Source organism: Protomyctophum bolini (assembly GCF_963924005.1).
Source record: "Protomyctophum bolini genome assembly, chromosome: 18".
Lineage (NCBI taxonomy): Eukaryota > Metazoa > Chordata > Actinopteri > Myctophiformes > Myctophidae > Protomyctophum > Protomyctophum bolini.
In genome coordinates, this window is record NC_137879.1 from 21,427,972 (window position 1) to 21,442,074 (window position 14,103).

A 14,103-nucleotide genomic window follows, 5' to 3' on the forward strand; every position below is an offset into this window, starting at 1 on the left:
TCAGGAAAGTACTAGCCTAACATATATACACAGTTCCTGTTTGATTTCTTTTTTCTTTTTTTAAATTTATCCCACAAACACCTTTTTTCACCCAGTGTCAATTATCTGATGTAATCCTGGCCACTACACTTCCTCTGCCAACCTGCTTCTATGCATGAGGAGTCCAAGCTGCTTCTTTTCACCTGACAGGGGAGAGTTTCACTGGCGGACATAGCACGTGGAAGGAACACATTATTCTAAAAAGTTCCTTTCCCCTCCATCCCCTCCCCACCAGGATTACTGTATGTTTTTTGTGAGGGGATACGGGGAGAACATGCAAACTCCACACAGAAAGGCCCTTTCGACAACCCTGCCTCAGGTATGGGCACTGATGATGGAGGAGAGAACACGCCCCCAGCGCCCACAGCGTCCCCAGCGGGAATCGAACCCTGCAGGACCTTCTAATAAACTATGGCTAATCAAATTAAAGGCTAGACTGTAGACTAGACTAGACTAGACAGGACTAGATCTAGTCCTAGGTCTAGTCGACTATAGACAGACAGGCTACTGAGGCTAGACTCTGCAGGCACAGTAGGCTATTTTTAATTAACCACTTAGTCTTAGCCTAAAAGGCTAGACTATATACTAGGTCTTGTCGACTAGACAGACTATAGGCTATAGGCACAGTATTTTTAATTAACCACTTAGACTATTTTCTAACTAGTGAAAAATTAATCCTTACAAACTCACCATATATAGCCTAATTCCCGCGTGAACATTTCTGATAAATTTGAAATTGTTTTTTTTTATTATTCATTCACACATGCCCAAAATAAGGATGCCGTTGATGAATTTCTTAGCCTCATAATCATAAACAATTATATAGACCTGCTATATGCACAATATGCTTTTCTTTTGGCAATGATATGAAGAAGAAGACACGAGAAAAGTACTAAGGAATAAATAACAAATGATATACGAATCAAAATAGGAGCAGATGAGAAGTGTGCATGCATGCTTGCTTACCGGGGGGAAACAATTTCTCAATGGAAGCGTCCGTTAAAAGTCCACAAACTGCGTTGTTTGTCATTCGCTAAACAGAGAATATTCTCCTCACTCAGCAGCGACAATATCACTTTGGCAGCGAAGCGCTCCTCGCGCCACCGCTTCAGCGACTGGCTGCTTCCAGATGTGCGACGCGCTGCCGAGGATCATGGCAGCAGCGCATCCTAATCCAGATTACTACACAGCATGCACACACGTGTACGCACGATAGGAAGGGGTAGAGAGAGAGAGAGAGAGAGAGAGAGAGAATGAGAGAGAGAGAGAGAGAGAGAGAGAGAGAGAGTGTGTGTGTGTGTGTGTGTGTGTGTGTGTGAGTGTGTGAGTGAGAGACTGGAGAGAGAGATTTGATTGTTTTTATTACACTTTTGCTTTGACAATTAATGTAACTTGTATGTTTTCTTATACCAATAAATTCCCTTTGAATTCAATTGAAATGATCAACGGAAAGAGAGAGAGAGTCGAGAGAGAGAGAGAGAGAGAGAGAGAGAGAGAGAGAAGCCTAATGCTTTCTAATATCAAATATCAGCTCAGCAATTTCATTACTTTATTTCAGATGATTTCCACAAACTCAAAATATTTTTTGCACTGCACTCCCTGTCGGATATAGCTGGTTGTCCAGAACTAGCACAAAAGCCTCTGCCCAGGCTCTGGACATGGCCCAAATTAGCCAACCTGATCACCCCTTCTATCTCAATATATGGAGAATGGCCTGTTCTGACATCACATCACAATGATGTTCTGACATCACAATGATGGGCGTGCCGTCGCCAGTTTCCAGTGAGACCCTGCATGGCCAGAAAAGCAATACAGACACACATAATTCTGCATAGAAAAACATTGCATAACTGGGGTGCCATGCATTTCCAATCATTCACGAGTAGGCCAGTGCCCAACCGTTCTAGTTAAGATTAATTAGTGTTGTAATTTGTGAATCTGACCTCAATCCCTGCATGCATGCTTCCTAAAAGTGATTTTTCATTTACCTAGGTATAGTATAGGTTTATGCTGAGCAGTGAGCACGAATGTATCTCTGTAGCAAGCAAGAGCTCAGAGAACAACACCAGCTCAAGGAGTCAGACGAATAATAAAGAAGTTGTTTGTACCTGTACTGTACCTCATCTGGTGTGCAGGCTCTATCAATCTGTAAACCAACTCAAGGAGTGTCAGGACTGTTTCAAAGTTTGACACACAGAATAGGAGTCACGGTCTGAAAGTTATGTCAACTATTGATAGAAAAATGATGTTCAAGCGGATGATTGGTGTAGCCTACAACAGTGACATCCTGTTGTATACTTGGACATGCAGTATCTTAAGGAGAGGACATGGTGTTATACTACAGTATAGGGCTATAGGCCTTTATGCTTACACATGCAGCTTAAAGCGTGATTAAGTATAGTTGTATAGATACTGGGAAGTGGGTCACTCATTTACCGTATTATAACACCCCTTGGTGTCTCCATGAATCAACAACACACCTCTCCTCCTCGTCCTCTCTTTTTCTCTGTTGGCCTAAATACACACAGACTGTAGGCCTAGAAATGACAACATGAAGAATAGGTGTTGTTGTGTGCAGGCTGGAGCTGGTTAGCAACTGTATGATAGTCCCCATCTTTCACCTCAGGGATCTGTTCCTGAATGGGCTGCCTGCCTGTCTGTCTGATTACTTGAGTGACCGCTTTTTGGCTGACTGGTCAGTTGACTGGCTTGCAGCTTCAAGCACAGTATTGGGGAACACCATACTTGGCTCTGTAAGTTTTTATTGGTGATAAAAATGTATGGACCAATTAAGGCCTGAAGTTAAAGAGTGGGTAGAACTTGCCTGGTAAACCATCACGGTAGCTTGAATTCACATTTTCAGGTGAAATGCTGGGTGGGCGTTCTGCTGAAACCAAAAAGTGGAAGAGCCAATCAGTGTCTGTGCTCAGGGCCCTGTGATTGACAGACGCTGATTAGCTCTTCCACTTTTTGGTTTCTGCAAAACGCCTACCCAGCACTTGGTGGCACCAAGCGCTGGGTCTGCAGAAGACAGTCCATTGTCTCCTTGCCATGAATTCACAAGGCCTGCACAGTTTGGCAGACAATTTGATTAGCTAGCCGCATCAACTACGTCTTATAAGAGTCAGCCCTTGGGGCTGGATCAGCCCTCTCTGTCTTTTTATCACTCCCCTCACCAGGTCAAATAAAGGCTATAGATGTATGGTACGATAAATATAGATTATGAAGCTTAGCCCAGAGGGCAGATGTACACATGCATCAACCTCAGGCAGGCTAGTGTGCCTGTCTGAGGTTAGATAATGCAAGTTGCCTTATTTATTCACAATGACAATTCAAAAATAGCATTTAAGTTAATAAATGTACATAATGTCAATAAGAAACTTGAAACATTGAATAGCCCTACGGAGAGTTGGCAGAACTTTGCACAGAACACAGAATATGAAGCTGACATGAGGGCATTAACCAACAAGTTGACTCCTCTACGTCAAAAACACAAGTTGACGTCCACCAAGGAAGTCGAAAAACACAATTTTATTTTATTTTAATTGAATTATTGACAAGAAGAAGTCTTTGGCCGTGCCTTGTCTTTGTTTGTACACAATCATTCTGTAAACCAATGCAGGTCACTGTTTTTCCTTCGGACTTTCTATTTGATTTGATTTGATTTATTTCATATATTCAAGATACAGTTCAAAAGAGCAGTACAGAATTGTCAGGATTGCACAAAACGTCAAAGACTTAATTCCATTGTGGTCCAAATAAATAAATACAGCATATGGTATATGAAGAACATGCGTTGACTAAAATCACAATAAGGACATTACAACGACATCATCATAGATCAATAAACAAAACAATGAATCAGCCAGTTTTTCAACATTTCATTTAATTTCCCTTTGGATTTTGTTCCAATCCTCCATCCCTGTATATTTAAATGAGCTTCTGCCTACCTTATTTTTTAGGTTTGGTAGTTTAAGATCCGCTACACTCGCCCTTGTATTCAAGCTATGGGACTCGTTCACATACGGGAAGTAACCTTTAAAATATGTTGGGCATTTTTCCTTTAAGATTTTATAGACCATAATGAGTCTCAGTTGTATTCTGCCTTCGACTGGAAGCCAATTTAATTATCTAAAATGGTTAGCACCAATGTGGGTTCTTGGGGAGAGATACAGAACTACCCGCATTAGTTTATTCTGTGATATCTGTAGTTTGTCTTTGGTATTTTTCGATATACCGCTGTACCAGGTTAGACAGGTAATCAAAGTGACATTGGACTAATGCTGAGGCCAGTGTACTCCTCATAGTGGTTCTGTCTAGGAATTTGGCGATCCTAGCTAGGAACTTAGTCCTTGCATGGATCTTGCCAATAACTGAGTGAGCCATCGATTCACTGGTCATGTTCTGGTCTAGTGTGCAACCTAGATATGTAACAGATATTTTCACCTGGAGTTTAACTCCGTTACACTTTTACCGGTGTTTCGCCCAGGTGGATGGGGTTTTGAGGTTAGGTTCAATCATAATGTACTGTATGTGAGGTTAGGGTTAGGTTTAGGCAGAATTTTTAGGTCAAGGTTAGCTACTAAGCTGATTGGTCAGTTTGTGCTATAAATTTATTTATCACATACTTCTTTATTTTAGTGATAGATAGATATTCTAATCCACTGTCAAATATTAATGTTATAGAAGCAGTTATTCAGATTCACCTCTGGAGTTTTTTACTTTTTAATTTTCCACTTCTTGAGAAGAGATCTCGAAACAATGAATATGATAATCTTAATTTGTTTCTTAAATTGGTTTTATAATTAACCATTTTGATGCATGAGATAAAAATCCAATTTACACACGAATGTGTTTACTTTTCTTCTCATGAGTTACGATGTATATGTATTCATTTAGAGAGAGTATCGAGACCTAGATCTATCGGTGTATATTGCTTTAATGGTTGATTTACATAAGAAACACATCTAGGAAGAATCTTCATGCATGGGCTATATTTAGATGATGACTTCTACAGTTGATGTAGAAGGCCTACTGCTTTACAGATTTATCTGGCATATGGTATTACCATAATTAGCCATCGTACATGAGATTGGAACATAAACGAGTAGTTAGGCCACAAGGGATTTTATGGACACACCCCCCCCCCCCCCCCCCGGGTCATGGGCACACACACACACACACACACACACACACACACACACACACACACACACACACCACACACACGCACGCGCACACGCACGCACACACACACACACACACACACACACACACACACACACACACACACACACAACGCAACCTACACGCATTAGTTACCAGGTCCACTACCCCCACTACCCCAACATACCTTACCATCTGTTGACACATGCAGCTGTTCAAAAATAGCTCTCTACTACCGTACCAGAAGTTTCCCTGAGTGGCTAACAGATAGGCAAAACAGGGGCTTGCCTTACAGTGTGTCTTTGTGGGTGCTTGCGTGTTAGTACCTACGTGGACCATGTCACTGCTTTTTCCTACAGGAGATTCCACAAAGCCATTTGCAAGGAGATACTAGATTGTTTCATTTGTAGTGGTGGTCATTTGACACCAAGAGGGCTACGGCTAGCATAGCCGAACAGTGCTTTCAGTCAGTCTGACATTTGAGTGGCTTTAGAAACTAGCTATACTCTCACCAGGCTCTTTTGGGAAATGGAACCCCACTCTGACCAGTTTTTGGAATTCCACTTAATCCATGGAACCAATGTGAGGCTAGGCCTCTGCGGCACCCAGGCCACCCGCGTGGAGAGCTTTGCCAATGGCGTGTGTTTCAGCAAAGACCCGCTGAAGCCTGGGGAGATCTTTCTGGTGGAGATTGAAGAGAAGGAGCTCGGTTGGTGTGGCCACCTACGAGTCGGCCTTACTGCCAGGGATCCCAGAACCCTAGAGGTAGTGCCGGAATATTCCTTACCTGACCTGACTGACCTGGGCGACAGCTGGGTCTATGCCATCACCCGCAACCACAATAAGATCGAGCAGCCGGACGGCGATGCAGGGGGAGAGAATGCTGTAGAAGGAGGAGGACTGGCTGGGGGTCACAGGTTGGGACGAGGGAGGGAGGATGAGGATGGCGGAGCTGCAGGAGACAGGGCAGAGGAGAGGATGGATGACACTGACAACAAAACCAAGACCTTCTTCATGGACACCCACCTGTACATTGATAATATCCGGATCCCTAGAGACAAGCTTGTGGGTCGGAGCCGTCCCGGGCGCTTTAGCCACATCCTAGATGACTTGTACAAGACCAACGCCCTGCCCCCCACAGCCCGACGTAGCCGGATAGGTGTGCTGTATGTGCCCAAGGGTCAGGGCCTAGCTGACATGCACATTGTAATTAATGGGGAGGATATGGGAGCTTCTGCACGGGGGATCCCCACCACCCAGCCCCTGTATGCTGTGGTGGATGTGTTCGCTGCGACCAAGTGCGTCCGAATCGTTCAAGTGGAGTATGGATGTGAGTGTCAATTAAGGATGCACCAAGCGAGACACATAGATTGTAGACCCATGACTTCGAAAGTTTTATCCTCATTCCTCACCATCTTAACCTTCACCTACTAGTAGTAGGCTACTACACAATCTCTCTATAAATCTTCCCATACATTTCCTCTCAGCATTTCTGTCTCTTCCCCTCTCTCTGATTCTGTCCATTCATTCTGTATCTTTCTGTCCAACTGTCTGCTTGTATCTTTTCAGTCTGCTCCTTGCAGACATTGTGCAGGAAGACCATCCAGAAACACATAGTTCACAGGATGGCCCTGGACTGGCTCGAGTTGCCTGAGATGCTCAAACACTACTGCAAGTATGAGTGAGTGACGACTGGACCGGAGAGAGATGGACAGATATGACGTAGAACTTCTGTCTCTTCTATGATCTCTACTCTCTCTCTCTCTCTCTCTCTCTCTCTCTCTCTCTCTCTCTCTCTCTCTCCCCCCCCCCCCCCCACCCGTAATGGCTGTTACAATAATACAACAATTTCAAATGTTTACCATTTCGCCTTGCTATGCACTTTAATACAGTATGTTCCATGAGTTGGCATATCAACATTCAACAATGAAAGATTATCAGAGATGACACCTGAAAACTGGTAAATAAATGATGTCCTACATGGTTTGTCTCTGCTCTTAGAGTTGTTCTTCCTTAAGTATTTTTCTTTTGACGTGTAATGGTCATTTTCCATGATCATAATACCACCAAATAATTTTAATAATTTTATCTGTGAATGTGATAAGATAGGACAGGATAAGAGACAGTAAAAATACCAGTAAGACACCTGGGGGCGAGAAGCGACCTAGGTGACCAGGGGGCTGACCTCCTCCGTGAGAGTCTGACGGCGGCGCCTCTGGCGTTCCCTGGCCAGACGACGGCGCTGTTCGTCGGCAGTCTCCTCTGTGAGTGTGGAGGTCGTACTGCTGGGGCAGATCAGCATGTACACGCATCCGCCTGGGTGACGTCAGACTGCTGGGCGAGTGCGGCCGCTTTGGCATGGGTTGAACTTTGACCAAGAAATGCACAATGAAAACGGGTATAGAAAAGGGTTCCTAGAAATGGCTAGGGTTCATGGCCGTATATAGAGTGTCTTGGAGACGTGACAATCACGTGACTAGACGTGATGTCACAACCTCGAGATTACAATTAATCTATTTATCCCCACTGTAAGAAAAAAAGATATAATTATCTATGTCTATGAATTCATAAAACTCTCTGACTGTCTGACTGTGTCCTCCAAGCTTGAATCGAGTACAAAATACCACATGTGTCTGTATCTGTCTGTCTGCACAGGTCTGTGGAGGATACACTTCTCTGACTCTGTTAAATGAAAGTGAAATAAGAGAAAGGTCAAGGAAAACCTTATTATCCAGTGTAGGGAAATACACAAAAAACAATCTAAAATAAATACAAATATACACACAGATTGTACACCAAAAAACAACCATAAAATACCAATACACACACCTTCCCTCCTAACACCCACCCTCTAGCTCTCTCGCTCTCTCTCGCGCACACACACGCACACACCGACGCGCGTGCACGCACACACACACACACACACACACACACACACACACACACACACACACACACACACACACACACACACACACACACGCGCACACTAAATGGGGCGTGGTGGAGGCGTGGTGGAGGCGGTTGACGCATGGGTTGACGCTGTGTTGACGGAAATGGGCGGGGAATGGATTATAGGCCCTGCTGCCAATCTGAGAATCTCGTCTCACGTGTGTGGAATCTGTGGGTTCTCCTCCTCGCAGACTGTCAGAGATGGTGGTGACGGTGACTGTGAGCACTGGTGACTGGTGAACCTTAGTGGTGAACCTGTCCTGATAAACAAACACTGACGAGACACTGCTCAGTGCTCACAGTAGCTGCACAGTCAGTGCACTATGTCTTTTTGTCGATTTTTTGGTGGTGAGGAGATCTACAAGGATCATTTTAAACCAGGCGAGTACGCAGATGGTATGATTATGTCACAGCCACTGACTGGAATACGCTTAGTATATTTCGCTTGAATAATATTGTCGAATTAGTTAGGTCAGTTAATAGTTATAGTTATATATGTTTGTGCTTTTAACTCAACATAAACATTTGGAAAAATGACGTTTAGCACGATATTATCCTAGTAGTGAATGGGATAAACCTTTCCCAAGCTGTTTCTGGGTGTTTAATCAGTTATTAACGTCGCCGTGTCCAGGTATCTATGTGTGTTCCACGTGTGACCACCCGCTGTTCTCCAGTCGGTCCAAGTATGCCCACTCCTCCCCCTGGCCTGCTTTTACCGACACCATCAGAGAGGACAGTGTCACAAAGCTAATGGAGACACTCACTGCATTCAAGGTGAGACATCAGTCCTTGACTCCTCATTATGCACGTTAGCAGTGTCACGTGATGTTCATACAGCTACAGTGTGTGATTGAGCAGTCGTGTGTGCAGTCAGTGCCATTCTCAAGGGCAAGGACACTTCTGCAAGGATGATATGCCTAACCTGTAAATTGCCTACAGCAGAGGTTCCTGAATCCCAACACTGGTACAATACCACTGGTGGTAGCCTACTTACTTGAGCCCCCCTCTGGTTGTACACAGAGGAGTCGCCGAAAAAAGGAGAGAAAATATTACTACAGGTAGTTCTTCTGACCAAATAATAGGCTATCCAGCCGTGCTGAAATTAGCATGACAGCACACCTAGCCATTAATAGAAGATTTGAAAACAGAATAATCACATTAGAAATATCATCAGTTGTGCTGATTAGTGATTAGACAGAATTTTGTCAGAGCAGCAGCATTATTGGCTTAAGAATGGAACAAAAAGGGCAGTTATATGCTTCTGTATTTTAACATAAGTTATTATGGTGGTACTTGGAGACTGGAGAACCAAATATTTTCTGAGGTGGACAGGTGGTACTTCAGTATAAAGTATAGTATAGTATAGACTATAGAGTATCACTTCACCCTAGTACTAATATAAATGTATTGTGATATTTGTTTGAAGTTAATTCCTCTTCATTTATCTGTACCAACTTTCTACTATGGGGTGCTCTGGACTGGTTAAAATCATCCACCCAATGTTCCATATAATTCTGAATTATTTGTATTTGCCAATATTAGCACTTAAGGAAATTAAGGAATTTGGTTAATGCATTATCAACTTTGACAAATGATTACAAAAGAAAAGTAAACGATAGAAAACTAAATCAACATTAGAGGCATATGGCAATGGGCAATGAATATATTATTTTTATAATTGCAATTAACTAAGCACATGTGATGGGGTCTGTCACACAGTTATCAGTGTACATGCAAATCACTATCCATTAGTAGTAGCCTACTCATTACCTGAAAATGTTAAATATTGTATAAATGTTCCTCGTACAGTATTGTGCTGCTCTAGCAGTGCTATAGTAGGTCAGGCAGCAAACCAGTTGGAGGACGGACTTGATGATAGCTGCGTGGAACTCAACCACTATCTTCTGCAGCAGTTGAATTTATTCAGCTGTTGGAAAAACATCCTCTGTTGGGATTTGTGCCTTTGTTGGGTTACGTGTCGATGGTGTTAATTGAATGTATATGATCATATTATGTCCTCAGGTGCTGTGTGGCAAGTGTGGCAATGGGCTGGGTCATCAGTTTCTAACCGATGGCCCAGAGGATGGCCTCTCGCGGTTCTGAATATTCAGCCACTCGCTTAAGTTTGTTCCTAATAAAGGTAATGTATTCTACCATTCAGAATGACCAAAGTAATATATTATATTAATGTGATGTACTGTAACTATCCCTTGCGCTATTTATGTTGAGCAGCAGCATATACATTTTGTATAAATGTTCACAGAAAAGAGTGGTTGGTGAGACTGAATTTTTTATTTTACCAGTTAGTTCTGAACGTACATTATGATTGGTTAGGAAGCATTGCAATGAGTGCCAATATAGCACTCTGAATGCATCCATCCACCTTATTTACTGTGCCTGTCAGAGGATATTGCAAAAAAGCTTGGAACGTAGCAGGGCTGGGTGCACTTTGGGCAGGGAGAAGGGAGCATAAAGGGTGGTTATGGAGGTCAGTGAGGTGATGCAGCCAAGGTTAATACAATCATTATCATTGGAAGTTCTGTTAAAGCTTAACAGAACCCAATGGACCCATTTGGTTACATTTGTACTGTCTACACACTGATGATGGCTTAAGTAAGCGTTCAAAGAAAACATAACATATACATTTAGTGGTGCTGAGCCAAACTGCAAAAACAGAGGGCGCTCACTTTTGAATGCTCCAATTGTATTCACAGGAACAGTAATTGTTAGTAAGCATTTACACATTACCAACGCTTTAAAGCATTCCTTAAGTTTCAGTTTTGGTAAATTGATAGTTTGAAAATAATTCATACTAAGAGCTTAGTAAGGAGTGTGACTTAACACACAAATGTAGTAATGGATTTGCAAATACCTGGTGCAGACCAGTCCAGATCCTTTCATTTGATAGAACAATCTACCCACACATCTGTCCTATTCCCAAGTTGTATCATTGTATTAATCAGCACTTCTGTGAAGATTGAAATTCATCAAATTCCTGTTTACAATTACACTGATTTACAAATTGTACAGCATATTCACGTGTAGCCAGAAGTTCAGACATATCCACCTGCTGATATGTCCAAACCTACTGTTTTGGAAGCCAATCCCGAAGACTACACAGATTTTAGCCCATTCGCTAAATTTAGATATCAGCTACAGCATGTTACTGTATTAGATCACATGTTCTGCATTACTCACACTGAATTACCGGTAGTAGTTTCCCCTCAGTGAGCTCCACACATAATGAGTTAAAATCTTTCTATAATTCTCTCTATTCCAGATAAGGGCAACAGGCAGTAACAGGCGAGTTCATGAACCAAATAAGCTGTTTTGTCTGGTTGGGGACCCAGTGAACAGAACCGGTCAGTTGGTGAAGTGGGCAGGAGAAAGTTCCAGAGAGGTGCATCCTGTGCACTGATGAATATCTGACCGGTCCAGAAGACAAGGGTGGGGATCAAGGTGTTTTTCTTTCTTAACCTTTGTTATAGGGTGATTAAAGGTTTCATGACATTCATTTTCAGTGATTAATTTTTTTCTTTTAGGTTTTCTGACCTTTTATTACACCCAAACAACCTGAAGTTTGAACATTCAGTGGATTTTCACAGTCCACAGGCAGATCAGAGCACTTATTTTAGCCTAATTATTCAGAAAACCCCAGAGCATAGAAAATCAACTGAATGTTCAAACTTCAGGTTTTTTGGGTGCAATTGAGGTCAGAAAACCTAAAAAACAATACCCAAAAAAATGTTTGTCGCCAGGGATCTTTTTTTTTAAACAAAATGCTCTTACTGTCTTTATCTCTCAAGAGTTATATAATTTTAGCTTGATATCAATTTATGTTTTAAGTACTGTATCTATCAATAGATTATAGTATGGATTTCACTTGCCATTTGATTTTAGATGTCCTACTTATTTAAGATTTGCTTCTTCAGAAACTAGTCTTCCAAAACATTGTGATTCTTCTGCTTTGAGTCTTTCATTCTGAATGTTTATTTTGACCAAAATGTGCATTGCTGTTGTACTGTAGATCTGTAGCATGAGCCGTGATGTCTAGAGAGAAAGTGTCTGCCAATGAGGAAAAAAAAGGTTTGTCTGCTGTTTCAAATTTAATGTTGTAATACTTTATATGACTGTGGGACTTACTGATTGGGCCTTCTAACCACATGAACCGTAGCTTCACAATTTTGGGACAGACTTGATAGTAGAACCTTCGGCACAAATAAGTTAACCAACATTCTGCAAAAATAGATTTTTTTTTTGTGAAAATGTCTTACTTAGAAACTTTGCTAGTTTTGCTATTTGACATACAATAGTCAAGTATATATAGGGTTTAAGGTAGTTAGGTAGTTAAATGTACCCCAAAGTAAACTTGGTCATATTAACTATGCAGTGAAGAAATCTATGGTATTAATTTAGAATACTCTTGTCTGGAAATGTAAGTGCTTCTTCACATTTTATTCCATTAGCAATCTAATGCCATACATACCAGTTGTACTGTATATCAACCACTTGCTGCTGACCATTTGCACTGTTTGTCATGTACTGGGATTTGGTGACTGGTACAATAAATGTTTTCGATTAATTATTTTGTAGTATAGTTTTGTATAACTCTGTAAACTAATTTAATGACAAAGAAAACAGATATTTAGTTTGTACTTTAGAGTTACTGTGCGTCAAATTAACAACAATAAAGGACCACAAAATTTGACCACTTGAAGGCTGTGTCATGACTAATGAATCGTATTTTATTATACAGTACATGCCTTTCTCCTGGTTGTACAGGTGTGTGTGTATGTACTCATCATAATCACATTAGTTGTCCCAAAACATAATCTAGTCTAGTGTATATATGTGTACAACAATTAGTCATTAGAAAAGGTGTAGATAGAGTTCATGACCAGTAGATGGTGCTATCATCCTAATGGATGAGAGCAGTGTAAGTTTAAATGATATATAATTGTATCCGTGTAGATATTGTGGTTTGGATCTCTTTGAGTGAATTGTGAGACTGCCATTTGATTTGTGGCATCTTACTGTACAACATGTATATAATATAATAATTCTGATGTGGTTTAATGTATTGGTAAACCTGTATGTATTGTATTTACTTCCTATCATTACTTTGGAAGTAGGTTGGGGTATTGATGAGTCGGTTGGGGATGCATTCTGCGTTTATGTTCAATGCAAACTGCATAACTTACGCGTGTCTGGATGTTTCAGGAACTAGTAGCAGGGGCCCGGCCGGGTCTGTGGCCCAGCTGCAAGCGATATTCTTTGGGCTCTGGTGGTTGGCACAGGCCCTGAGGCTGAGAGGAGTAGCCCGACCGCCAGGCTTGAGACTGAGAGCTATCATTACCAATGCCGGTACCCACACACACACACACACACACACACACAGACACACACACATACCGTATATACACACAGATTGACAAAGAGCAACACACACTTTGTTTCTATACACACAAAAACAAAATAGGGCATGAACACACTTCTTTGTCACATACACACACATACAGACACACCACTTTGACTCACATATAAACAAAGACAACCACCGGTCCACTTTGTAGATCTTGTTGGTTGGTGTCTGTCACAATGTGGACATTCTATGTCAGAGTGCTGGACTCTTAGCTGCTGATACCCACACAAACATACACAAATTCGCACACATTTTGTACTCTGTCTCACCACAGACAAGTTAAGTTTGAAGCGTGTTTTCTTTCAAAATATCACTTCTTGTAGTGTGCAATTATGAGAGTTCATCAAAACATTAGCGTAGATGTGGTTAAACTGACTGGAGCAACAATACGAAGGCCCTACTGCAGAGCACTGCTATACTACAGTAAATGCCTTCTCTATTCACTTCTACACATTGCCAACTGTATTCCAAATGGCTTTCAGCCTCACTATAGCTTAACAGACTAACCTTGCACTTGGGTCGTT

The 14,103-nt window shown here is 41.8% G+C and overlaps 2 protein-coding genes across 2 annotated transcripts; both read left to right on the forward strand.

Moving 5' to 3' along the window:
* Nucleotides 1-5,493: 5,493 nt before the first annotated feature.
* neurl2 (neuralized E3 ubiquitin protein ligase 2) lies at nt 5,494-7,170 on the forward strand. Its single transcript, XM_080789976.1, has 2 exons — nt 5,494-6,535; nt 6,775-7,170. The coding sequence occupies exons 1-2, from the start codon at nt 5,734-5,736 to the stop codon at nt 6,888-6,890; spliced, it is 918 nt and encodes a 305-aa protein (XP_080646102.1). The 5' UTR covers nt 5,494-5,733; the 3' UTR covers nt 6,891-7,170.
* A 1,138-nt stretch (nt 7,171-8,308) lies between these two features.
* msrb1b (methionine sulfoxide reductase B1b) lies at nt 8,309-12,848 on the forward strand. Its single transcript, XM_080788463.1, has 4 exons — nt 8,309-8,538; nt 8,789-8,931; nt 10,180-10,297; nt 11,438-12,848. Exons 1-4 carry the CDS (start codon nt 8,481-8,483, stop codon nt 11,455-11,457), a joined length of 339 nt encoding a protein of 112 aa, XP_080644589.1. The 5' UTR covers nt 8,309-8,480; the 3' UTR covers nt 11,458-12,848.
* Nucleotides 12,849-14,103: the final 1,255 nt, after the last annotated feature.